The sequence below is a fragment of the Balaenoptera musculus genome, chromosome X (assembly GCF_009873245.2).
Source record: "Balaenoptera musculus isolate JJ_BM4_2016_0621 chromosome X, mBalMus1.pri.v3, whole genome shotgun sequence".
Lineage (NCBI taxonomy): Eukaryota > Metazoa > Chordata > Mammalia > Artiodactyla > Balaenopteridae > Balaenoptera > Balaenoptera musculus.
The window spans coordinates 13,646,433-13,672,265 of NC_045806.1; the positions used below are offsets into that span (position 1 = coordinate 13,646,433).

General features: G+C 39.1%; 1 protein-coding gene across 3 annotated transcripts in view; it reads left to right on the forward strand.

Moving 5' to 3' along the window:
• The window catches only part of REPS2 (RALBP1 associated Eps domain containing 2), a 228,487-nt gene that overhangs the window by 160,105 nt on the left and 42,549 nt on the right, over positions 1-25,833 (forward strand). For all 3 annotated transcript variants that reach the window (XM_036840950.1, XM_036840952.1, XM_036840951.1), the window contains exon 14: positions 5,157-5,218. In XM_036840950.1, coding sequence (XP_036696845.1) covers positions 5,157-5,218 — 62 coding nt within the window. The remainder of the gene's footprint in view (positions 1-5,156; positions 5,219-25,833) is intronic.

The following is a 25,833-nucleotide window of genomic DNA, read 5'->3' on the forward strand; positions in this document are numbered from 1 at the left end:
CATACAGGTCTTTTGTCTCCTTAGGTAGGTTTATTCCTAGATATTTTATCCTTTTTGTTGCAGTGGTAAAGGGGACTGTTTCCTTAATTTCTCTTTCAGATTTTTCATCATTAGTGTATAGGAATGAAAGAGATTTCTGTGCATTAATTTTGTATCCTGCGACTTTACCAAATTCATTGATTAGCTCTAGTAGTTTTCTGTTAGCATCTTTAGGATTCGCTATGTATAAGTATCATGTCATATGCAGACAGTGACAGTTTTACTTCTTCTCTGATTTGGATTCCTTTTATTTCTTTTTCTTCTCTGATTGCTGTGGCTAAAACTTCCGAAACTACGTTGAATAATAGTGGTGACAGTGGGCAACCTTGTCTTGTTCCTGATCTTAGTGGAAATGGTTTCAGTTTCTCCCCATTGAGAATGATGTTGGCTGTGGGTTTGTCATATTGGCCTTTATTATGTTGTGGTAAGTTCCCTCTATGTCTACTTTCTGGAACATTTTAATCATAAATGGGTGTTGAATTTTGTCAAAAATTTTTTCTGAGTCTACTGAGATGATCATATGGTTTTATCCTTCAATTTGTTAATATGGTGTATCATTGATTGATTTGCGTATATTGAAGAGTCCTTGCATTCCTGGGATAAACCCCACTTGATCATGGTGTATGATCCTTTTAATGTGCTGTTGGATTCTGTTTGCTAGTATTTTGTTGAGGATTTTTGCATCTATGTTCATCAGTGATATTGGCCTGTAGTCTTCTTTCTTTGTGACGTCTTTATCTGGTTTTGGTATCAGGGTGATGGTGGCCTCATAGAATGAGTTTGGGATTTTTCCTCCCTCTGCTATATTTTGGAAGAGTTTGAGAAGGATAGGTGTGAGCTCTTCTCGAAATGTTTGATAGAATTCGCCTGTGAAGCCATCTGAGCCTGGGCTTTTGTTTGCTGGAAGATTTTTAATCACAGTTTCAACTTCAGTGATTGTGATTAGTCTGTTTTCTTTTTTCTCTTTCTTGCTGGTTCAGTCTTGGAAGATTGTGCTTTTCTAAGAACTTGTCCATTTCTTCCTCGTTGTCCTTTTTATTGGCATATTGTTGCTTGTAGTAATCTCTCATGATCCTTTGTATTTTTGCAGTGTCAGTTGTTACTTCTCCTTTTTCATTTCTAACTCTGTTGATTTGAGTCTTCTCCCTTTTTGTCTTGATGAGTCTGGCTAATGGTTTATGAATTTTGTTTATCTTCTCAAAGAACCAGCTTTTAGTTTTATTGATCTTTGCTATTGTTTTCTTCATTTCTTTTTCATTTATTTCTGATCTGATCTTTATGATTTCTTTCCTTCTGCTAACTTTGGGGTTTTTTCTTCTTTCTCTAGTTGCTTTAGGTGTAAGGTTAGGTTGTTTATTTGAGATGTTTCTTGTTTCTTGAGGTAGGATTGTATTGCTCAAAACTTCCCTCTTAGAACTGCTTTTGTTGTATCCCATAGGTTTTGGATCGTCATGTTATCATTGTCATTTGTTTCTAGGTTTTTTTGATTTCCTCTTTGATTTCTTCAGTGATCTCTTGGTTATTTAGTAGTGTATTGTTTAGCCTCCATGTGTTTGTGTTTTTACAGATTTTTTCCTGTAATTGATATCTAGTCTCATAGCGTTGTGGTTAGAAAAGATACTTGATAGGATTTCAATTTTCTTAAATTTACCAAGGCTTGATTTGTGACCCAAGATATGATCTGTCCTGGAGAATGTTCCATGAGCAGTGGAGAAGAAAGTGTATTTCGTTGTTTTTGGATGGAATGTCCTATAAATATCAATTAAATCTATCTGGTCTATTGTGTCATTTAAAGCTTGTGTTTCCTTATTTATTTTCATTTTGGATGATCTGTCCATTGGTGAAAGTGGGGTGTTAAAGTCCCCTACTATGATTGTGTTACTGTCGATTTCCCCTTTTATGGCTGTTAGCATTTGCCTTGTGTATTGAGGTGCTCCTATGTTGGGTGCATGAATATTTACAATTGTTATATCTTCTTCTTGGATTGGTCCCTTGATCATTATGTAGTGTCCTTCTTTGTCTCTTGTAATAGTCTTTATTTTAAAGTCTATTTTGTCTGATATGAGTATGGCTACTCCAGCTTTCTTTTGATTTCCATTTGCATGGAATATCTTTTTCCATCCCCTCACTTTCAGTCTGTATGTGTCCCTAGGTCTGAAGTGGGTCTCTTGTAGACAGCATATATATGGGTCTTGTTTTTGTATCCATTCAGCAAGCCTGTGTCTTTTGGTTGGAGCATTTAATCCATTCATATTTAAGGTAATTTTTGATATGTATGTTTCTGTTACGATTTTCTTAATTGTTTTGGGTTTGTAATTGTAGGTCTTTTCCTGTAGGTTGTGTTTCCTGCCTAGAGAAGTTCCTTTAGCATTTGTTGTAAAGCTGGTTTGGTGGTGCTGAATTCTCTTAGCTTTTGCTTGTCTGTAAAGGTTTTAATTTCTCCGTGGAATCTGAATGAGAACCTTGCTGGGTAGAGTAATCTTGGTTGTAGGTTTTTCCCTTTCATCACTTTAAATATGTCCTGCCACTCCCTCCTGGCTTGCAGAGTTTCTGATGAAAGATCAGCTGTTAACCTTAAGGGGTTTCCCTTGTATTTTATTTGTTGTTTTTCCCTTGCTGCTTTTAACGTTTTTTCTTTGTAGTTAATTAAAAAAAACAATCTATTTATTTATTTATTTTTGGCTCTGTTGGGTCCTCGTTGCTGTGTGTGGGCTTCCTCTAGTTGTGGTGTGCAGGGGCTACTCTTCTTTGCGGTGTGTGGGTTTCTCATTGTCGTGGCTTCTCTTTTTGCAGAGCATGGGCTCTAGGCACACAGTCTTCAGTAGTTGTGCATGGGCTTACTTGCTCCGCGGCATGTGGGATCTTCCTGGGCCAGGGCTCGAACCCGTGTTCCTTGCATTGGCAGGCAGATTCTTAACCACTGCGCCACCCGGGGAGCCCATGTATTTAATTTTTGATAGTTTGATTAATATGTGTCTTGGCGTGTTTCTCCTTAGATTTATCCTGTATGGGACTCTCTGTGCTTCCTGGATTTGATTGGCCATTTCCTTTCCCATATTAGGGAAGTTTTCAACTATAATCTCTTCAAATATTTTCTCAGTCCCTTCCTTTTTCTGTTCGTCTTCTGGGACCCCTATAATTCGAATGTTGGTGCGTTGAATATTGTCCCAGAGGTCTCTGAGACTGTCCTCAATTCTTTTCATTCTTTTTTCTTTATTCTGCTGTGTGGTGGTTTTTTCCACTATTTTATCTTCTAGGTCACTTCTCCGTTCTTCTGCCTCAGTTATTCTGCTATTGATTCCTTCTAGAGAATTTTAAATTTCATTTATTGTGTTGTTCATCATTGTTTGTTTGCTCTTTAGTTCTTCTAGTTCCTTGTTAAATGTTTCTTGTATTTTCTCCATTCTATTTCCAAGATTTTGGATCATCTTTACTCTCATTACTCTGAATTCTTTTTCAGGTAGACTGCCTATTTCCTCTTCATTTGTTTGGTCTGGAGGTTTTTTACTTTGCTCCTTCATCTGCTGTGTGTTTCTCTGTCTTCTCATTTTGCTTAACGTTCTGTGTTTGGGATCTCCTTTTTGCAGCCTGCACGTTCGTAGTTCCTGTTGTTTTCGGTGTCTGCCCCCAGTGGTTGAGGTTGGTTCTGTGGGTTGTGTAGGCTTCCTGGTGGAGGGGAATGGTGCCTGTGTTCTGGTGGGTGGGGCTGGATCTTGTCTTTCTGGTGGGCAGGGCCATGTCCGGTGGTGTGTTTTGTGGTGTCTGTGAACTTAGTATGATTTTAGGCAGCCTCTCTGCTAATGGGTGGGGTTGTGTTCCTGTCTTGCTAGTTGTTTGGCATGGGGCGTCCAGCACTGGAGCTTGCTGGCCATTGGGTGGAGCTGGGTCTTAGCGTTGAGACGAATATCTCTGGGAGAGCTCTTGCTGACTGATATTACGTGGGGCTGGGAGGTCTGGTGGACCAGTGTCCTGGACTCGGCTCTCCTACCTCGGAGCCTCAAGCCTCACACCAGGCTGGAGCACCAAGACCATGTCAGCCACATAGTGGATGGTTTAAGGAGCCCTGCCTGGGCACCTGGAGTGTAGTGGGTGCGCTGTGAACCGCAGCCCAAGATCTACGTGGCCAGTGGAATCGCAATCCGCCAAGGAAACGCAGAGCTGAGCTCCTATCCTGGCAGCAGGAGAAAGGGTATGATTTATTTTTAAGGCATAGAAAGTTGTCCAAATATTAGCCCACATATTACAGATTTGGAAATAAACTGCATATAGTTATATAGAGCACGGTGTGCTTTTCTAAGGAGTTTGTAAAGAATGTGGTTTAACTTGGCCAGTGTGTGATGATAAACTTATTTCTTGCGTGTGATCATGAGCCTTATTTATAATTCAATAGCAGATGTTTGTTTTCATTGTTAAGTTACAACTCAGACGTTCTTGGTTTAACTCCAGCTCTGTCTGTATCTCGCAAAATTTTTTTAAAAAGTTAGAATGAAACTTTCTTTCAGAAGATGCTTCAAATGGGGCCAGATTATTTTAGAAACAGATTTAATTATTCCTGATAATAAGGAACAGTGGGAGAAAAGGAAATTGAGATCTTTGAAGAATCCCCAAATATCATTTTAGTCCATCATTTTCAGCCTCTCCTACTGCTATCAGACCCACTCACTTACAGGGCAGCAGCACTGCCTTGTTGGGATTCTGGATTTCTGGCTCCCAACTCAAGCTAATGAGCAGTGTAATGGCTGAGAGCTTGGGAGAAATAGGAGAGGAGCCAAAGGGCCTAGAGTATTTGAAACTAAATAATTAACATCAGATTAATTGGGGATTGACTGTCCTTCCCGTGCTGCGTTCCAGTCTTTTGATCAAAGGGTGTCATTTCCTTACTGTTTTACACTGTCTTAATCACAACAGCCTATATAAATATTTGGATTTTGGATAGGAGGAAAATGAAAAAGGGATTGGAAATAGCATGTGCTCTTTTTTTTAAGAAAAAAGAAAGCCCTCAGATAGATTTTAAAAAGTTAAACATGTTAAATGCGATAGCTCTTCCCAGTTAACAAGTGGAAGAGTGCTGTGTGTTGTTTTCGGTGGTCCTTAACTGTGTGTATTTTTCTTTTCAGCTTCTAAGTCAGGATTGTTACCTCCACCACCTGCGCTTCCTCCGAGACCTTGTCCATCGCAGGTAGGAGACGATGTTGATTTCTGTGAACTGTCTGTCAGTAGGCAGTTGTCCTCCCACTGTGGTTCCTTTGCGAGGGTTGATCACCACAGAACTGGCAGGTCAGGTTCCCAAGATGATGTCTGGACTGGACTGGGAGAGCAGAGCGGGGTTGAGTTTCTTCCTATCCAGCCAGCCCCCAGCCTCATGTGGAAAAGGGACAGTTTCCTCCATAAGCAACCAAGCAAATGTGTGAAACAGTTCAGTCTTGGCTGTAGAGGGTTGCATGTGGTTTTCATTACAGAGAGAGGAGCAGAAGGGGTGCCTCTCCGATTGGCGCTGGGGAACGTGGCTTTTCTGTGCAGTATGTGCAGTCTGAGTGCCTGTATTTTCCTCAGTGTTTTAGGAGCTGTGTTAATTCTGCATAAACTAAAAATAAATGGTCATCAGCATGGAGTTAGTGCGCGCACAGTGCTTTTTTTAGGATGGTATTTTCCTTTGGGACAAGAAGCTGAATCAGCAGCGTTGGGAGACTGTATCACCCGAATCTGTTTCACCTGTGAATGAATTCCGCCTTACTGACATGTGCTACTATGGCCTTATACATGAACACTCTTTGTAGAGTTGAAAATGAGAAGCAAACAGCAAATCCGTGGAGTGTGGTAAAGAGTGCTACAGATCCTTCCTTTCATTAATTGCCGCTGAAGAAACTATCTTTAAAGACCCTCTCTGACTTTGGGCAGGAAATGTTGAGAAATTTCTCTATAAACAGACCCAGTTTCTACCTCATTGCTCTGGGTAGTTCAGAGCATATGTTTCCATATGGTGCATCTCAGGACTCGCTGAGTCACTGCAACCACTTTAAACGTTGGCTTGTCCTTCTTTTAGAGGATTAGATGGTCTTTAGTGTCCCCTCAACCTCGAGATGCAAATACCATGAGACATGGGCTTCCTCCTTCAGTTTGAAGGGTAATTAAAAGCCCTCTTCTTCCTGACCCACATATAAATAAGTGAGAACCGTTTTTTCAGTATTCCAGCGTTAGCTTTACGAGAGATTAGTTAACCAGTCAACAAGTGTTTATTGAGTCCCTGCTATTTACTACTGCCAAGCTTTAGTTCCATCCTTGCCCTTCCTTGGCTGTGATTTCTACTCATTTAAATTATTAGCTGTGTTTACTGAGCATCTATAATAGAGCACGCATTTGTGCTAAGTGCTTTCAATGCATTATTTAATCTTCACAAAAACCCTATGAAGTAGGTATAAATATTAACCTTAAAAAAAGACCCCAAAAAAACAGATGAGGAAGTTGAAGCATACAGGGGTTAAGCAAGTTACCCAAGGTGACACAGCTAGTAAACAGTAGAGCCAAGGTCCATCTCCTGAAGGTTCCTCCCCCTTCCCATTGTTGGAGTCAAAGTATCCGTGTGTACAGGAAGACAGGGCTCCATTGCACTGGCAATTGAGGCTTTTACCACGTCCCCCAGGAGGACCTAGATGAGCTGATGCTCCTGATTTGCACCAACAGCAAGCCTGTCACAACATTAGTGGGCATTCCGGAGGTGCTTATCTACGAGCTGCTGGTTTCAGACCAGGACTTGGGAGCCACCTGGATGAATACTTGGAAGACTTGTCTGAAAGGGCTTTTGTGACCAACCTCCTTATGTTTCTCCTGCTGCACAAGTGACAGTAGTTAGTTCCTGGTTGTGAACCGTGCTGCCGCTATCAGCAGTCCTCATCTGAGCTGCTCTAGGTGGGCTTCCTGCCTGCTCTGGGGCTTGGTGACTGAGGAGCTGATGGGGGCCTGGGAATTCTGAAGTCACTGTTAACGAAAGAGACTGCTTTTTTGTCTATCAGATTTCCCATCACAGTGTAAACAGTGAGCCTAGCGCTCAGCCCAAGCCTCCAGCTCAGCTGCCTAACTATGGAGTTTTCAGACTATAGAAACAGGTGTGTACGAAAAGCAGGCAGAAGAGCCCTCCACCCCTTCGCTCCCCTACACTCTCCCCCTCGCCCACTGTACGTGGGACACACACGGTCAACAGAGGAAGTCCTGGCTGATCCACACACGGTGGTGGTTAGTCTTTGTGCCATGTCAAATTCCTACTGTTGGCCCCAGGAGAAAGTCACCTAACCACCTGTATGGGGCACCTATATGTTTCAGTCTTTCCCAAACTACCTGTGATGAAGCATTCTCCTGGGAGATATTAATAGGGCTGTGTGGTAAGACAGATTTGCTGCCTCTGTACCTGCTCTGGGAGATTTGCAGTGCACGCCAGCTCATTAAGGGCTTTGAAGTCCTACAGTAAAGCAACCTGGTCAATTTTGTTAAAGCTGGCAGTTTTCTAGCTTGTGACCATTCATCCCTTTATTTATAAAATACTGTTAATATCCTGAGGGCGTAGCAGTTAGGACACATGATTATACACCAGCCTTAAGGTATTGGTAAGAACATTTCCAAATATCTTTAATCTGTCACCTCATCTGTATATTATGTGATTAAAGTTAAATTTTTATATCTTATGCCAATAGGTTTCCCTAGAAGAGATGAAAATGAAAAAGAAAGTTTACCACACATTAGCTTGGGATTTCAAATTGTTGTGTTTTCAGTTTGTTGTGTTTTCTTTGTTGCTTCCTCATGTGAGAGGAAGAAGGAACAGAAAAGCAACAAATTTTATTATAGAGAACTTAAATACTCTGAGTTATTCTTTTGCTATGTTAAAATTTTTTTGACTGTTCCTTGGTATATATGGACAATCAAGGTGACTTTGGAAAAATATATATATATACTTAACTACAGAGACTTCTTTTGTAGGGCTTAAACTGTAGTACTTAGGGGAGAAGCCAGGAAGCCTGGTATAATTAAAATCATTGTATTTATTAGTAGCTTTGAGAAGAGATTAAGATAAAAAGTTTTTGGATTTAACATTTTCATATTATATAACTTGATAAACGGGCAAGACTAGATTATAATAAAGAAAACATTTTATTCCCCCAAGAGGAACACTATTTAAAAAACTATGTGGCCAATCAGTAATGCACTATCAGTTTTTAAGTATGTAAGAGAGTTTGTACATTTGCAGATATGTGCACAAAGAGAGAGATATATATATATATATATATATATATATATATGTTTATATATATATATATAGATAGATAGATACATACATACATACATACATATACCAGAAGTCTGTCTCTACTTTTATCAGGTGAGAGATGAGGTTTAGGTTTTCAGCATAAAATGCAGCCTCACTGGCCCTTACTTAGACCAGACACCACCATGATATGAACATCTGGATTAAGTTATACAAATGGGGCCCTGGAGTTAGGAAAAGGAATAAATTCAAAGAAACTGATCTTATTTTTCGTGCTATATAGGTAAGATCAAGAAGGACCAAGTGAATATATAAAGAATCAAATGTTTTGGTCCCACGTTTTCCTGTGGACAGGCCAGAGAGCAGGGTGTAGTATTTTGGCTCAGGCTAGAGGCCAGAGGTGACACTTTTTTTTTTTTAAAAAAAGACTGATTCATAGTGTAAATGATTAAAAAGCAGTTAGAGGTAACTGTTTCATATGGAGCAGTGTTAAAATGAGAGTTAGTTAAACTTATTAGCTCATTGTTTGTGTGCATATGAACTGAGTAAAATGTCATTCACAGGGTTGGTGCTTGTCCTGTTTTCTGCTCGGGGCCTGTGTGGTACTTCAATAGCCAAATCCCTTTAATAGTGTTGATCTCGGGCCAGATTTCTTATAGCAATTGTGATAGAGCCACAGCTTCAGTGTAATTATCTTTAATAAAGAGAAGATTTTTTTTTTTGGTCCAAAGGATAATCTTTTCAGTTTTGTATTAGCACTACATTTGTTGAATTGCGGCTCCCTGTAGACTCATGTGCTCCGAATTTTCCTACTTATACCACTAATTTCTCACTTTATAACGGCAAGTGCTCTTTGCGAGCAATGCAGTGAGCGCTACAATAGCACTGGGGGATGAAAGCGCTATGGAGGAAGCATTTTAGCAATACTTCTAAGCTCAGAGAGACCAAGAGGGCTTCGTGCAAGGGCTGAGGTTACCAGTGAACTGAGTTTTACAGAAACAAGAGAACTTTTCTTTTTAATGGCTGAGGGGTTCAGAACATTACTGAAGAGAAAAAGCAAATGCAAAGAAACAGGTGTACAAGAGGTCCCTGTGTGTCGGAGGAACTGCCCGCAATTTGGAAAGCTAGGAGATTTTAGAGGAGAGAGATTTCATGTTTGGAGGCGGCAGTGAGGAGCAGCCGGCCTGCTCACTTGAGTCCCGGTGGTGCCAGAGCTGTGGGAGGGGAAAGGCCCCCCGATGAGAGAGTTCTGTCTGGGGAGCAGCTGCTGAGGGGACAGCACAGGGTGTCACTCAGCCCAGCAGCACTCACCCTTGCGGACACCAGCATCGTTTGGGGGAGCTTGCAACCGACTGAGGCCTGGGCGATGGGAGTTTGTAGAAGCTCCCCAGGTGATTCTGAAGTGCAGTCAGGATTGAGAAGCACTGGATTAAGGTGAGAGGAAGGAGTGTTCAAAGAAGAAGTTGAGAATATAGGGGACCTGTTGATGCTCCACCCTGAGTTCTTAAAGGGCACGGTGGGAGGCTTTCTCAAGCTGGGGAGGGTGGGAGACATGGTGTCCGGTTAGGGGATATATCTAGACCCTGTGGGGACAGGGACCCCGATCACAAGGAATGGCCTGGGGGTCCCGGGCTTCTGGTGATAACTGATTTCAGCAGGGTCAGGGGGCATGATGGGAAGGTCTTGCTGGAATGACTAGTCGCTGTGTGCCTCCAGTCCTGTGTGTACTGTTGTGAAGGACTGGCCATGAACACAGATGGCCTTGAAAGGAATCCATAGTCCATTCAGCTAATCTGTCGTCTGACTTTGCCATCTGGCTAGGATCAGGTCTCTAAGGCAATACTGAATCCAGTAGGAATATGCTGGGCATGCTGCTTTACTTCAAAGCCAGATTTCTTAGATACAACTTGATATAAAATACTCTCTTCATTTAATTTGGAAGGGAAGACGAAGCTCACTTAAACTCAAATGGCAGTTTGTAGGCCCTGAAGTTCTGAAATATTTGATACTCCATGCTTTTTTAAAAAAAATACATTGTCCTTGTAAATGAATATCTTTTCATTTCAAGACTGCTTTCCTTAAGTTAATATAGTTGGTGATACAAAATAGTAAATTTTCCTGGGAGAAATTAAGGGTTTTAGAGTTCTCTCTTTTTTTGGCATTACTAGTGATTATGTAAGGTTATGTAATCTGTTTTTAAAATGTAAATTTGATTAACGTATAGCATGCATACTGAATCCATTTTAAATGCATACTAAATCCATTTTTAGGAGAGTAAAATGAAGTATTACCTCACTGGCGATTTTCTAATATCTATAAGAAAACAGCAAGAAACATTCTTGAAATGTAAACAATATAGAAATGTTACTGCTTCTAAAACTTTATGGCTTTTTTCTTTATCAAATTAAAACCCAGTGGGCATATATCACATATCATGAGATCTTTTGCTATAATGTATTCAGATGATCTCATGTAATGTACATTAGTTACCAAATCACCTTAATATATTACTTATGTAGATGAAGCATATTTGTAAGCTTTCCAAGGTATATACAGCATCCTGATTTTCACTCACCAAAATTAGTATATGTCAAGAGGTAGTCTTCTATGTATTTATGTATTAGAAACTCAGTAATTATTTTGAAGAGAATTTACAAACATATATCACCTAAGATGCCATCTTCATTTTCTTCCAAAGTGTTACTCTCTTCTGTCCTACAGTGCATGCTGAAGATTAGCTGAAAATCACAGTATGTTAGTGAGTGTTTCAGTGATTAAGGAAAGAAGATCTAGGTCCAGGATTTATCTTCATCTGTGATGATGAAAGAACATAATGAAAGCTGTACAGCATTATACAAATGTGTCTGTCTGTGGTCTTATTCTTAACCTTACTATTATGAAGCTCTATGGCTTTGTGGGAAGTAAGCAAATTCATCTGACAGACCTACTATCTCTTCTAGAAAGTGAGAAGATTAGACTAGATAGATCCTTTTAGTGCTTAAGGTTTCTGATTATGTGTTGTATTCCTCTGTCAAAGAAAAATTTTGTTGCAAATATAGATGAAACATCACAAAACACAATTGAGGACAAGATGGCTTAGATTAATTTCTCCCTGCTCTCCCACTGCTAAGTACAACTAAAAACCCTAGGCATAATATGGCAGAAAGAGGATTTCAAAAGATGTAAAGAGGAAAGGGCTGACTAGGGCCTCAGGACTTGAGGAATAGCATGGTAGTGAGTCCCCTGAGTTTTAACAAATCTTTCATATATCCTGGACTGGGCACTGGAGAAGCCTGCAACCCAGAACCACTGACAGATGCAAACAAACAAATATACTCCCCAGCCAAAGCACTGGGAAGGAGGTAGCTAAGCTGGATATAAACCTTTTTAACAATACTTGCTGTACCCCACCCAAACACCATGGATGCTCCCCCCTCTGATGTGAGCGGAGACCTACTGGAGAGGCTGGTATTTTGCTCCTCATGTGGTAGCAGTAGACAGCACAGAGTGTTGCTTTCCTAGTCAGCAAACATGGCTTCAGCAGAGACCAAAGGGGGAATCTAGTCTCTCAACTGTGACTGATGGCAGCAGATGGCCTGGGGAGGCACTTTACACTCCCACAGACAGTGTCACTGGAGACTGAAACATTCCCAGATAAGCAAAACCTCAAGGAATTTGTCATTAGTAGACTTGCCCTATAAGAAATGCTAAAGGATGTCCTCCAGGCTGAAATGAAAGGATATTAGACAGTGCCTTGAGGCTCTAAAAAGAAATGAAGAAAGGTAAAGGTAGCTACATAGGTAAGTATAAAAGCCAGTAGTGTTGCATTGTTAGTTTGTAACTCCTTTTTTTTCTATATGATTTAAAAGGGAAATGCTTAAAACAATAATTTAAAATCTGTGTTAATGGGCACACATGCATAGAGATGTAATTTGTGACAATAGTAATATAAGGAGGCAGCAGGGCTGTGTAGGAGCAGAGGTTTGTATACTATTGATATGAAGTTGGTATTAATTCAAACTTGTTATAAAGTTAAGATATTAACTGTAATTCCTAGGGTAACTACTAAGGAAAAAACTTTAAAAAATATGGAAAAAATGAGAAGGTAATAAAAATGTTACACTAAAAAAAAAATCAGTTAATCACAAAAGAAGATAGTGATGGAGGAATTGAGAAGAAAACAGGTATAAGACCTGGAAAACAAACAGCAAATGGCAAAAGTAAATCTTTCCTTATTAGTAATTACTTTAAATTATATGGATGAAAATCTCCAATTAAAAGGCAGAGACAGGGACTTCCCTGGGGGTCCAGTGGTTAAGACTTCACCTTCCACTGCAGGGGGTGTTGGTTCGATCCCTGGTCAGGGAGCTAAGATCCCATATGCCTCATGGCCCAAAACCAAAACATAAAAAACAGAAGCAATATTGTAACAAATTCAATAAAAATACATTAAAAGAAAATATATATATTAAAAAAAGGGCAGAGACAGAATGCATTAAAAACTATCCAAATATATGCTGTCTACAATAGACTTCACTTTAGATCCAGTGATACAAATAGATTGAAAGTGGAAGGATGGAAAAAGATATTACATGCAAATAGTAACCAAAAGAGAGCTGGGGTGGCTACACTAATATCAGACCAAAATAAACTTAAAGACAAAAATTGTTACAGGAGACTTAGAATGACATTATGTGTTGATAAATGGGTCAATCCATTAATGTGATAAAAAATTATAAACATACACACACCTAACAACAGAGCCCCAAAATATATGAAGCAAAACCAACAGAACTGAAGGGAATAATAGCCAGTTCTACAATAATAGAGGCTTTAATATATCACTTTCATTAATGGATTGACAACTAGACAGAAGACCAGTAAAGAAATAGATACCTAATAGACATCTATAGAACACTCTACTCAACAACAGCAGCCTACACATTTTTTCTCAAGTGCACATGGAACATTCTCCAGGATAGAAAATATGTTAGGCCACAAAACAAGTCTCAGTACATTTAAAAAGACTGAAATCATACAAAGTATCTTCTCTGACCACAGTGGAATGAAACTAGAAATCAATAACAGAAGTAAAACTGTAAGATTCAGTAATATGTGGAAATTAGATGACATACTCTTAAAAAACCAAGTGGCCTTAAGGGATACACAAAACAACTAGATGTACAAATGCAGAGTTGTTAAAATGCATTTGAAATTAAGAGATGGGCAACTTAAAACAATCATATATATTATATGATATTTATAGCATATTTTATATATTGCTATATAAAAACTTCATGGTAACCACAAACCAAAAATCTATAATAGATGTACACACATAAAAGAAAAAGGAATCCAAATATAACACTAAATATAGTCATCAAATCACAAGAGAACAAAAGAAGAAGAAAGGAACAAAAAAGACCTAAAAAAACACCAAACAATTAACAAAATAACAATAAGAATATACATATGAATAATTACCTTAAACGTGAATGGACTAAATGCTCTAATCAAAAGACATAGTGTACCTGATTGGAAATAGAAACAAGACCCATGTACATGCTGTCTACAAGATACGCACTGTAGAGCTAAAGACACACACAGACTGAAAAGGAGGGGATGGAAAAAGATATTTCATGCAAATGAAAATGACAAGAAAGCAGGGGTAGCAACACTCATATCAGACAAAATAGACTTTAAAAGAAAGGCTATAAAAAAAGACAAGGGCATTTTATATGACAAATGGATCAATACAAGAGGAGGATATTATACTTGTTAATATATATGTACCCAATACAGGAGCACCTAAATATATAAAGGAAATATTAACAGACATAAAGAGAGAAACTGACAATAATACAATAATAGTATGAGACCTTAACACCCCACGTATATCAATGGACAGATCAGATGGAAAATCATTAAGGCAACAGTGGTCTTAAATGACATAATAGACCAGTTGGACTTAATAGTAAGGACATTGCATCTGAAAAGAGCAGAATACACATTCTTTTCAAGTGCACATGGAATGTTCTCCAGGATGGATCACAAGCTAGGGCACAAAGGAAGTTTCAACAAATTTAAGAGGATAGAAATTATATCAAGCATTTTTTCCAACCACAGTGGTATGAAATTAGAAATCAATTACAGAAAAAAACAGGAAAAGCACAAACACGTGGAGAGTAAACAACACACTCCTAAAAAACCAATGGGACAATGAGGAAATCAAAGAGGAAATGAGAAAATACCATGAGACAAATGAAACTAGAAACACAGCTTTCTAAAATCTGTGGGATGCAGCAAAAGTAGTTCTAGAAGGGACGTTATAGGGATACATGCCTTCCTCAAGAAACAAGAAGAATCTCAAACAATTTAACCTAAGCATTCTAAAGGAATTAGAAAAAGAATAACAAACAAAGCCCAAAATGAGCAGAAGGAAGGAAATAATAATGATCAGAGAGGAAATAAATAGACCAAAAAAAAAGAAAATAGAAAAGATGAAACCAAGACCTGTTTTTTTGGAAAAGATAAACAAAATTGATAAGCCTTTAGCCAGGCTCATCAAGAAGGAAAGAGAGAGGACCCAAATGAACAACATAAGAGATGAAAGAGGAGAAATCACAACCAATACCACAGAAATGCAAAAAATCATAAGAGAATACTATAGACAGTTATATGCCAACAAATTGGACAACCTAGAAGAAATGAACAAATTTCTAGAAACATAAAACTTGCCAAAAATGAATCAGGAAGAGACAGACAATTTGAACAGACCTATCGCTAGCAGTGAAATTGAATTTGTAATAAAAAAAGCTCCCAGCAAACAAAAGCCCAGGACCAGATGGCTTCAAAGGAGAATTCTCCCAAACATAAGAAGAGCTACTACCTATCCTCAAACTATTCCAAAAAATTTAAGAGAACAGAACAACACTCCCAAATTCATTCTATGAGGGCACCATTACCCTGATACCAAAACCAGACAAAGACACTACAAAAAAAGAAAATTACAGACCAACATCTTTGATAAATATAGATGCAAAAATTCTCAACAAAATATTAGCAAACTCAATCCAATAGTGCATAAAAAGGATCATACACCATGATCAACTGGGATTTATTCTAGGGATGCAAGAATGGTTCAGTATTCACAAATCAATGTAATATACACCATGTTAACAAAAGGAAGGATCACTATCATGTAATCATCTCGATAGATGCATAAAAAACCTTTGACAGAATTCAATACCTATTCATGATAAAAAAAAACTGTCATCATAGTTGGTATAGAGGGAACATATCTCAACATAATAAAGGCTCTTTATGACAAACCCACAGCTAACATCATACTCAGTGGTGAAAAGCTGAAAGCATTTCCTCTAAGGTAAGGAACAAGACAAGGATGCCCACTTTCCACCACTTCTATTTAACAATGTATTGGAAGTTCTGACAGCAACAATCAGAGAAGAAAAAGATCAATAAAAAGCATTCAAATTAGAAGGGAAGAAGTAAAACTCACTATTTGAAGATGACATGATACTATACACAGAAAACCCTAAAGTCTCCACCTCAAAACTATTAGAACTAATTAATGAATTCAGTAAAGTTGCAGGATACAAGATTAATATACAGAAATCTGTTGGTTTTCTGTACACTAATAATGAACTATCGGAAAGTGAGAGCAAAGAAAAAAAAAAACACCAAAAAACAAAACCAAAAAGCAGTTGCCCCAAAAAGAACAAAATACCTAGGAATCCATTTAACCTAGAAAGTGAAAGACCTATACTCTGAAAACTATAAAACATGGATGAAGGAAATTGAAGATGATACAAAGAAATGGAAAGATATCCTATATTCTTGTATTGTTAGAATTAATATTGTTAAAATGTCTATACTACCCAAAGCAATCTACAGATTTTTAAAAAAATTTTTATTTTATTTATTTATTTTTGGCCACATTGGGTCTTTGTTGCTGTGCGCGGGCTTTCTCTAGTTGGGGCAAGCGGGGGCTACTCTTCGTTGTGGTGCGTGGACTTCTCATTGCAGTGGCTTCTCGTTGCAGAGTACGGGCTGTAGGCACACGGACATCAATAGCTGTGGCACGTGGGCTCAGTAGTTGTGGCTCGCAGGCTCTAGAGCGCAGGCTCAGTAGTTGTGGCACACGGGCTTAGTTTCTCTGCAGCATGTGGGATCTTCCTGGACCAGGGCTTGAACCCATGTCCCCTGCATTGGCAGGAGGATTCTTATCCACTGCGCCACCAGGGAAGCCCCAATCTACAGATTTAATGCAATTCCTATTAAAATACCCATGACATTTTCCACAGTAGAACAAAGAATCCTAAAATTCATATGGAACCACAAAAGACCTCAAATTGCTAAAGCAATTTTGAGAAAAAAAGAACAAAGCTGGAGGTATCACTCTCCCTAACTTTAGACTATACTACAAAGCTACAGTAAGCAGAACAGCATGATACTGGCACACAAACAGACACATAGATCAGTGGAACAGAACAGAGAACCCAGAAATAAACCCATGCACTTATGGCCAATTAATTTACATCAAAGGAGGCAAGAATATACAATGGAGAAAAGGCAGTCTCTTCAGTAAGTGGTGTTGGGAGAACTGGACAGTTACATGTAAAAGAATGAAATTAGAACATTTTCTCACACCATGTACAAAAATAAACTTAAAATGGATTAAAGACCTAGCTGCAAGACCTGAAACCGTAAAACTAGAACACTTTGACAAAAGTAGAAGCAATACATTTTTGGATCTGTCTACTAAAACAAAAGAAATAAAAGCAAAAATAAACAAACGGGACCTAATTAAAGTTAAAAGCTTTTGCACAGCAAAGGAAATCATCTGCAAAACAAAAAGACAACCTAATGAATGGGAGAAAATAATTTACAAATGATATGACCAACAAGAGACTAATATCCAAGATAAATAAACAGCTCATACAACTCAATATTTTTAAAAAAGCAACCTGGCTAAAAAAATGGATAGAAGACTTGAATAGACATTTTTCCAAAGAAGACCTGCAGATGGCCAACAGGCACGTGAAGAGATGGTCAGTGTTGCTAATTATTAGAGAAATGCAAATCAAAACCATGATGAGACATCACTTCATACCTGTCAGAATTGCTGTCATCAAAATGACCACAAATAACAAATGTTGGCTAGGATGTGGAGAAAAGGGGGCTCTTGTACATTGTCAGTGGGCATGTAAATTGGTGCAGGTACTGTGAAAAACAGTATGGAGGTTCCTCAAAAAACTAAAAATAGAACTACCTTATGATCCAGCAATTCCACTCCTGGGTATACATCCAAAAAAAAAATGAGAGCACTAATTTGGAAAGATACATGCACCCAATGTTCATAGCAGCATTATTTATAATTTCCAAGGTGTGAAAGCAACCTAAGTATCCATCAACAATGAATGGATAAAGAAGTGGTGTATATATATAAAATGGAATATTACTCAGCCATAAAAAAGAATGAAATTCTGCCATTTATAGCAATATGGATGGACTTAGAGAATATTATGGTTAGTGAAATAAGTCAGGCAAAGACAGATACTGTGTGTTATCACTTACGTGTGGAATCTGAAAGGTAAACGAATGTATATAGTAAAATAGAAATAGATTCACAGATAAAGAAAACAAACTAGTGGATACCAGTGGGGAGGGGCAAGATAGGCATGTGGGATTAATAGGTACAAACTACTATGTATAAAATAGATTAACAACAAGGGTTAGGGTTAGGGTACAGCACAGGGAATTATAGCCATTATTTTAGAACAACTTTAAATGGAGTATAGTCTGTAAAAATGCTGAATCACTGTGCTGTACACCTTAAACTAATATAATATTGTAAATCAACTATACTTCAATTAAAAAAAAAGAGGAGGAGCGAGCTAAACCCAAAGCTAGCAGAAGGAAGGAAATAATAAAGAATAGAGTGGAGATAAATAGAGAATCGGAAAACAAGAGGGAAATCATTGAAACCAAAAGTTGGGTTTCTTAGATGATCAACAAAATTGACAAACCTGTAGCTTGACTGACACAACTCCTCTTGTGTTGTCCTCTAGTTAAAATAAAAGTCTGTATTTTAAATTAAAATTAGATTCTGATAAATTTATCTCTCACTGTAGATAACATTGTTTTGAATTTATCAAGGCTGAAGGTTCAAGTAGATTATTCTGCTTTGTGTAAGACCTTTTTTCATATATTGATTTTGGCAGTACATTTTACTCTATGGTACCTAGCTGTAGAATTGTTTCATAGTTTACTCAAAAAGCTAATCATATTTCCAGGTTGGTGTAGCATGAAGAAACAGTTGTGGTTTAGACCAATCTTTGTTGATAGAATTTTGAGAGCTCTCCAAGTCCTTTTATAAGGATTTATTAAAGGAATTTGAAAAGTACTATTTTCATACAGCTGGCACTGAATGAGAAATTCAAAAGGCAAAGGAAATGGCCGTAGTGAGAAGTTCAAGGAGAAGAGAGAGTGATGAAATACTGGCATTGGAATAGAGGAGGAAAGATTAAGTATAAATCCCCTCCTTTTAAAAGGAGCACTCAAAGTTTGCCAGCTATCAACAAATGCCATTAGAATTTTCCCCAAGAGCTTGTTCAAAAGAAAGGAAAAGTTCTATGATGACATTTATTTTAGTATTATTGATAAAAATTAAAACAATACAGACAACACAAATGTCCAAGAAGAAGGCTCTGGTTAAGAGTATTGTATGTATATCCACCCAGTAGAGTATTAGACATCCATTAGAATGTTTACAGGGAAAATAGTAGAAAAGATCCAAATACAGAAATGTTTACTGATTGTACCACATGAAAGTATTCAGTAGACCTTTGATAGTAAGATATTCTACTCTCTGAGAGTGATCTTGAGGGTCCGTAGAACACACTGATTGGCCCCTTTGCTGTGGTCAGAGTTTAAATTCCTTTTCCTTTGTTGCTGGCCACTGTTCGCTCCTGATTGGGCCTTTGAACTTTGAAGTTAACTCCTCAGTGAATTTCCACTAACTCTTTTTAGGGGTCTAAAGGGGTCACTTAAGTAATTCATCTATAATTTAGCTATCTCATCTTATGATAAGTTGTTTATATAAGTACATTCTCTATTTTGGGGAGACTCTTTGTGAGAGGTAGGTTTGTGAATTTGGGTATCCTTGAAGGTCTCTATACGTTTCAATCATAAATGTCACATATCTACTGTTGAGCATTTGGAAGTGGACTGCGGTAATTGGTAGAAATTTAAATAGCTGTTTTGGTGGGGAAATTAGGCAGTTTTTCTTTTAAAGATTTCCTCTTTCAATTAAAGATTGGGAGAAAGGGAAAAAATGCTCTCTGTTATGACAACTAGAATAAAAGAAAGTCAAAGCTCTATCAGAATAAAATGGCCTTTGGAAGCTACTTTTAAGAGACCATGCTCTCAGAACTTGTGATGAGGCATATAATATTGCATAATCGTATAGTTAGGGTAACTCCAGCAACTGTGAGCTTCACAGAACCCTTTTATTGAAATACATCACCTAGTAGTTTTTTTTCATCCATGTTCTCTGGATGGTAAACTTATTGCCCTTTCTCTTAAGTGGTAATTTTGCTGCATGTATGAATAGAATTCTAGGTTGAAGATTATTTTCCCTCAGCATTTTGAATGTATTACCTCCTTCTCTTCTGGCATTTATTTTTGTTGCTGCTGAGTATTCTGTGAATCTATTTTGGGTTCCTTTGGAGTGACTATCTTTTCTCTGTGGTGGCTTGTAAAACTTTATTTTCGATGTTCCGTTGCAATTTCACTGTGATGTGTCTAGGCATAGATTTAAATTTATTTATTCTAGACGATGATTGGTATGCACTTTCCATCTGGAAAATCATGTCTTTAATTTTAGAACACCCTTAGTCATATCTCTGCAGGTTTTGATTCTCTACTTATTTCTTCTATTTTCTTCTCAAACTCATTAGCTATGCTTCTGTGTCTGTCAACACATCTTTTATTTCTAATAATGGCACTTTCATCTTTTTATGTCATGATCTCTCTGGGTTGGCTGTGGATGAAATCTTTGACTTCCAAGTTTATAACTGTTTATGATTCCAGGTTTTATAGTCCATTCTTTTTTATGTCAATCTGTTCTTGTTTCACTTTTCCCAATTTCTGTTTCATACTTCTCTGTTCTTTTTCAGGATGCCTTCCCTACTTTTAACTTTGTGGGTTCTAAACAAAATTATTTTAAAGTTATTTTCAACTTGTTCTGTCTTCATTTTTGTCAGGAGTAAATTCATCGTATTTTGGGGAGGCTGTTCTTATCGCTGGCTTTTTTCCTTCCATGCTTTTCGGAAATTTGCTTAGCAGTTTTATTTGGCATCGGAGTTTCAATTTCATTCTCAGTTCTCTGAGCTCCTCTCTTCCTAGCAGTTCAGTGGTGTCTCTGCCAACCATACCCCACCGCCCTGCTCCCATGGGCCTCTAGTCTGGGGCCAGTTCTTCTCCTTGAGGTTCAGCACTTCCGTCTGGTACAGATGTTAGTGACCATGCAGATGTCACCAGATGGTGGCTGAGCCTAAGACCAGGCTACAGTGTTGTATCTGCTTCTGCTTCCTTTCCTCAGGAGGCAGCCCCGAGCACCTTCACAGGCTTCTTCCTGGCTTTGCAGGTTTATAGGTAGTGAAGTGTCACCTTAGCCTCTGGCTTTAGGGAATGAGCTTGGTGCGGGACCCCTGCCTCACGTGGGGCATTTAAATCCCTGTTATTCTGCTGGGTATGAGCTCTCAGCTGCCTCCACCTACTGCTGAACCCTCAGACTGGCCTACCACTTGGGGTTTTTTTTTGTGGTTTTGGATTTTATTGCTTTTATACAACAGGTGCTTATCAGTTATCTATTTTATGCATATGCCTGCCACTTTGTGATTTGGCCCCACAGGGATCTTTGTCTTGCTGCTGAGTGTGTCTCAGTCTTTCGAATTTTAACACTTTTGTGCTCATGCTCTCCTTTGTCATTGCATAGCATTTTACAGAACAGGAAGTTGAAGTTCAGAAAGCGGAAGTGAACTACTTGGGACCTCATCGTTAGTAAGTGACAGAACCAGCTTTTGTAGAACAGGAGAGCTGGGAAAGGTTTCTGGGCTGGTGCTAGAAATTTAATGATAAACCTTGAGAGAGAGAGAGAGAGAAATCATTCATCGCACATCATAAAAATTAACTATATATCTGCTAAGCACAAGTTAATAAGGATTTTCAGTCTCTGTGCCCATTTTATGAAGTATCGATATTTCCTAATATTAAGCTAAAACGTTTATTTTTTAAAGTGCCTTCCCCAGTGCAGACTTAACGTTCAGCTTTGCCAAAATAGGTTGCACAGTTTGGTCACTGGGCCATATTTGGTGTAGCAGAAGGCCAAGTGTAATCCATATCCTGCTTTCAAAAAGGGAAAAAAAGGCAGAAGTTTTACATCATAAATAATTATTATTTATGCATTTCAAAATTGATTTTAAAAGTATACAAACCATTGAGGCTTTGTGATTATTTATTTTATAAATTTATCATGTACTTAATTATAGTGTTTATGTGCCAGATGCTCTTCTAAGTCCTTTGTAAATATTAACTTATTTAATCCTAGCAACCATGTGCAGTAGGTTCTCTTGCTATCCTCACTTTGCAGATAAGCAAACTGAGGCACAGAGAACTAGAAATTTGCCCAGCGTCACCCACAGCAAGTTAAAGCTGCGATTCTGACCCTGACTATCTAGGCTCAGAGTGCCGGCTCCACTTACCATGCTCTGCTATGCAACCACGTCTCACAGTTATTTTCTTAACCTTTCTCTTCTTTTATATATTTATTTATTTATGCATGCATGTGTGGGCTTCAGTAGTTGCAGCACGTGGGCTCAGTAGTTGTGGCTTGCGGGTTCTAGAGCGCAGGCTCAGTAGTTGTGGTGCACGGGCTTAGTTGCTCTGTGGCATGTAGGATCTTCCTGGACCAGGACACGAACCCTTGTCCCCTGCATTGGCAGGCGGATTCTTAACCACTGCGCCACCAGGGAAGTCCACCTCTTTCTTCTTAACAACGGAGTTGACACATTATCACCAATACATTTTATGTTCTGAAACCTCTTAATAAATTAGCTTTATCCTGCCACTGGTAACTTGTTTTCTTTCCTAGGTTTCCCCCTCCTTATTACATTTCGCTTGTAGTGTTACTGTGTAAAGCTTACTGTGCTAGCATCACTCCTCTGGAAGATGCCTTAAGTTCATCTAATCAATTCATCAGGTGTTAATGAAATGTGCTTATGAGAGGCCCACACTTTGCTGACAACTATGGGAGCACAAAGGTTGTGATGTGCTCCTTCTCCTACAGCTCCTTTCTCCTCCCCCACCCTCTGAAAGCAGTCACGCCTAACACCTTCCATCCTATAGTCTCTCATGGTGTACGTATGTAACTGTGTCATTTTCCATGTGTCTCATCTAAACCCATTTTCTCATGCTCTGTGGTCAAGGATTATAGGCGATAGCTGGACACCATGTTTCCTATAACTAACATATAGCCCAGTGTTTCCCCTGGGAGTCAACTACGGCTGATTTCTAGGCTCCTGAACAAAGGAACCCTTATTTCTCTTCTCTGAGCCCCCCGCCACACACAGTGACAGAAACCAGGAAGCGCCCCGTTTCTAAGTGTCAGGGGAGAAGCGGGATGGGATGGGAGGGTGCCGCCTTGTGCTGTGGTGTCACTAGGAGAGGATGGTGGAGGATGCTCAGAGCGTGGGCCCAGGGAGGCAGCCTGACAGAGTCGCTAAGGACATGCGCTCGGGGTGCAGATCCTCTCTCTGCCTCTTACTGGCTGTGTGTCTTTGGGCACATTTAACTTAGCCTCTCCGTGTCTCAGTTTCATCATCTGTGCAATGAGGATAGTTGTAGTGTCTACTCTCATAGGGTTGTGATAATTAAGCAAGTTAATATCTGTAAAGCACTTAGGATGGTGCCTGGCATATGGTCAGCTCTCACCGACAATGAGCTATTATAATTATCAGTACAGGCCCAGCGAAGCAGAGGTGGAGTCTAGTTGGCAAACAGAAGAACAGACTCAGGACAGCCAGAACTTCATGATCACGAGCCCAGAATGAGTGCCGGACTGGCTTACTAAGCTACTTGTGTTTGAACCACCTTCTTTCCCACTTCTGTGACCTTTCACGGCTGGCCTTCTGCCTACATCAGGGGTCAACAAACTACAATCTATAGGCCAAATCCACATGTCACCTGTTTCTGTAGATAGTGGAAATGAAAAGGAAAAGAATCAACAGAAAGACAGTCCCCCCATCAGCCTTTTAACCCACCATCTCCTAACACAAGGATTGCGATGCCTGTGTCTATAGTTTGCGGCTTTGCCTTGAGGACCCTTTTCTGATCAAGATGCTCTGCCTTTCCGACTTTACTAGTAAAACCTTGAGCAAATATCATTTATTCACCTGGCAGCTTCCAAGGCTTGCTGTGGGTGGTCCTTCTCAACTCTGTGTTTCTCAAGCATAATTAGAAGAAACCAACTAAGGCCTTGCCTTTAAGGTGAGGAAGAGGGAAAGAAGCCTGTCCTGGGAAAATAGGATAAAGGAGTTGTTTCTTCCCGTCTCCCTCCTGAATACCCTGCTCTGCTCAGCAAGTTCTGTAGGTATCCCTTACTTGTGTGCTGGTAAATCTTCTCTCTGAAAAAAGAAAAAGCCCCTATTTGTAGCTGTTGCCAACCTCTGGTTGTAAATATTCCCACCATGGTTGATCGCAGGTGCAGTTGGGAAGGAATGTGCATCATCATTGGCTCATTGGTACCAGCGTGCCCTGTGGTAGACAGCTTTATTTTGCCACTGAATCTTTGTGTCAGTATTCTCTGTGCCAGGGGAAAGGTTTTTTGTTTTTTGTGGGGTTTTTTTCCGTTTGTTTTTAAATCTAGGGCACTGTTCCAGCCCAGTCCCAAAATGTGCTGATAGAAATGGGGCCATGTTTTTCAAGTCAACTTGAAATGAATCTTCCTTCTTGTTTACATTTAACTTGTGCCACTAGGTGGCACTTTAAGGACATTACAGGAAATTGGCTTTACTGGATTTATTTTTTAACTTTTTATTCAAGTACAATATGTGTATTGAAGAGTACATATTGAGTGTTCAACTCAATGAATTATCACAAGCTCAACACACGTGTGTTATTGGCACTCAAATCAAGAAGCAGAATATTATTGGTGCCTAGAAAGCCCCGCTTATGCTATTTTTCAGTTCCTATCCCTTATTCTTAAGGTTCTCACTATTCTGACTCACAGCAGCATAGGTGAGTTTTACTTGTTTCCTGCCTTACATAAGTGGAACCATGTAGTATATATACTCTTGTGTCTGGCCTCTTTTGCTTACACGCTGTTTGTGTGATCCATCCAGATTGTTGTATGTAGTTGTAGATCATTGCTGTATAGTATTCCGTTGTGTATGCAAATATATCACTGTTTTCTTTCTTTCTTTCTTTCTCTTTTTTTTTTTTTTGGTCTTTGTCGGGTCTTCGTTGCTGTGCCAGGCTTTCTCTAGTTGTGGCGAGCGGGGGCTTCTCTTCATTGCAGTGCGTGGGCTTCTCATTGTGGTGGCTTCTCTTGTTGTGGAGCCATGGGCTCAAGGCGCGTGGGCTTCAGTAGTTGTGGCGTATGGGCTTAGTTGCTCCGGGGCCTGTGGGATCTTCCTGGACCAGGGATCGAACCCGTGTCCCCTGCATTGGCAGGTGGATTCTTAACCACTGAGCCACCAGGGAAGTTCTATATCACTGTTTTCTACTGTTGATGGATATTTGGGTAGTTTTCGAATTTTGGCAGTTAGAAATAATGCTGCTATGCATATTCATGTACGAGTTTCTGAGTGGATGTATGTTTTCATTTCTCTTGGGTCTATCCCTAGGAGTAGAATTTCTGCGTTATACGGTAAGCATATGTTCAGCTTTAGTGGATGATGCCAAATGGTTTTATAAAGTGTACTGATTTATAGTCCATCAACAGTGTTCTCATTTCACTTCCACATCCTCATCAATACTGAATTTATTTTATGGCTGGTTCCTAACTCTTACATAATTTTTACAGCTCCCTCTCTAGCCAGCTATTTCTAATTGAGTTTCTTCTAAAGCCACTTTTCTCTGATGGACCTGGCTCATGCAGGAAGGGCCATGTCATCCCAAAAGGGGACATTTATCACAGTCTAAGTATGAGCTATCAGCAGTTAGAAGAAATGTTATTGAAACACTCCATCACTAACACAGAGCAATGGGAATGGGAAAGGAATTCAAAATTATAAGTGTGGTAAAACATCGAGTGAAGCTAGGACTTTGAGGCGCTTTGAAATTTTTATATTTTATTGTTGCCAGTCTGTGTATGTCAGGTGTGAGGGACCAGCAAAAGATTTTTAAAGGCCTCATAACCAGATACCTTTGAATTTTGATGGTGGTGGGTACCTGTTTTAGTAAGAGTCTGTTTGGTGTGGCAAGGGGCGTTCATATAGCATCTTTCTTCAACCTTA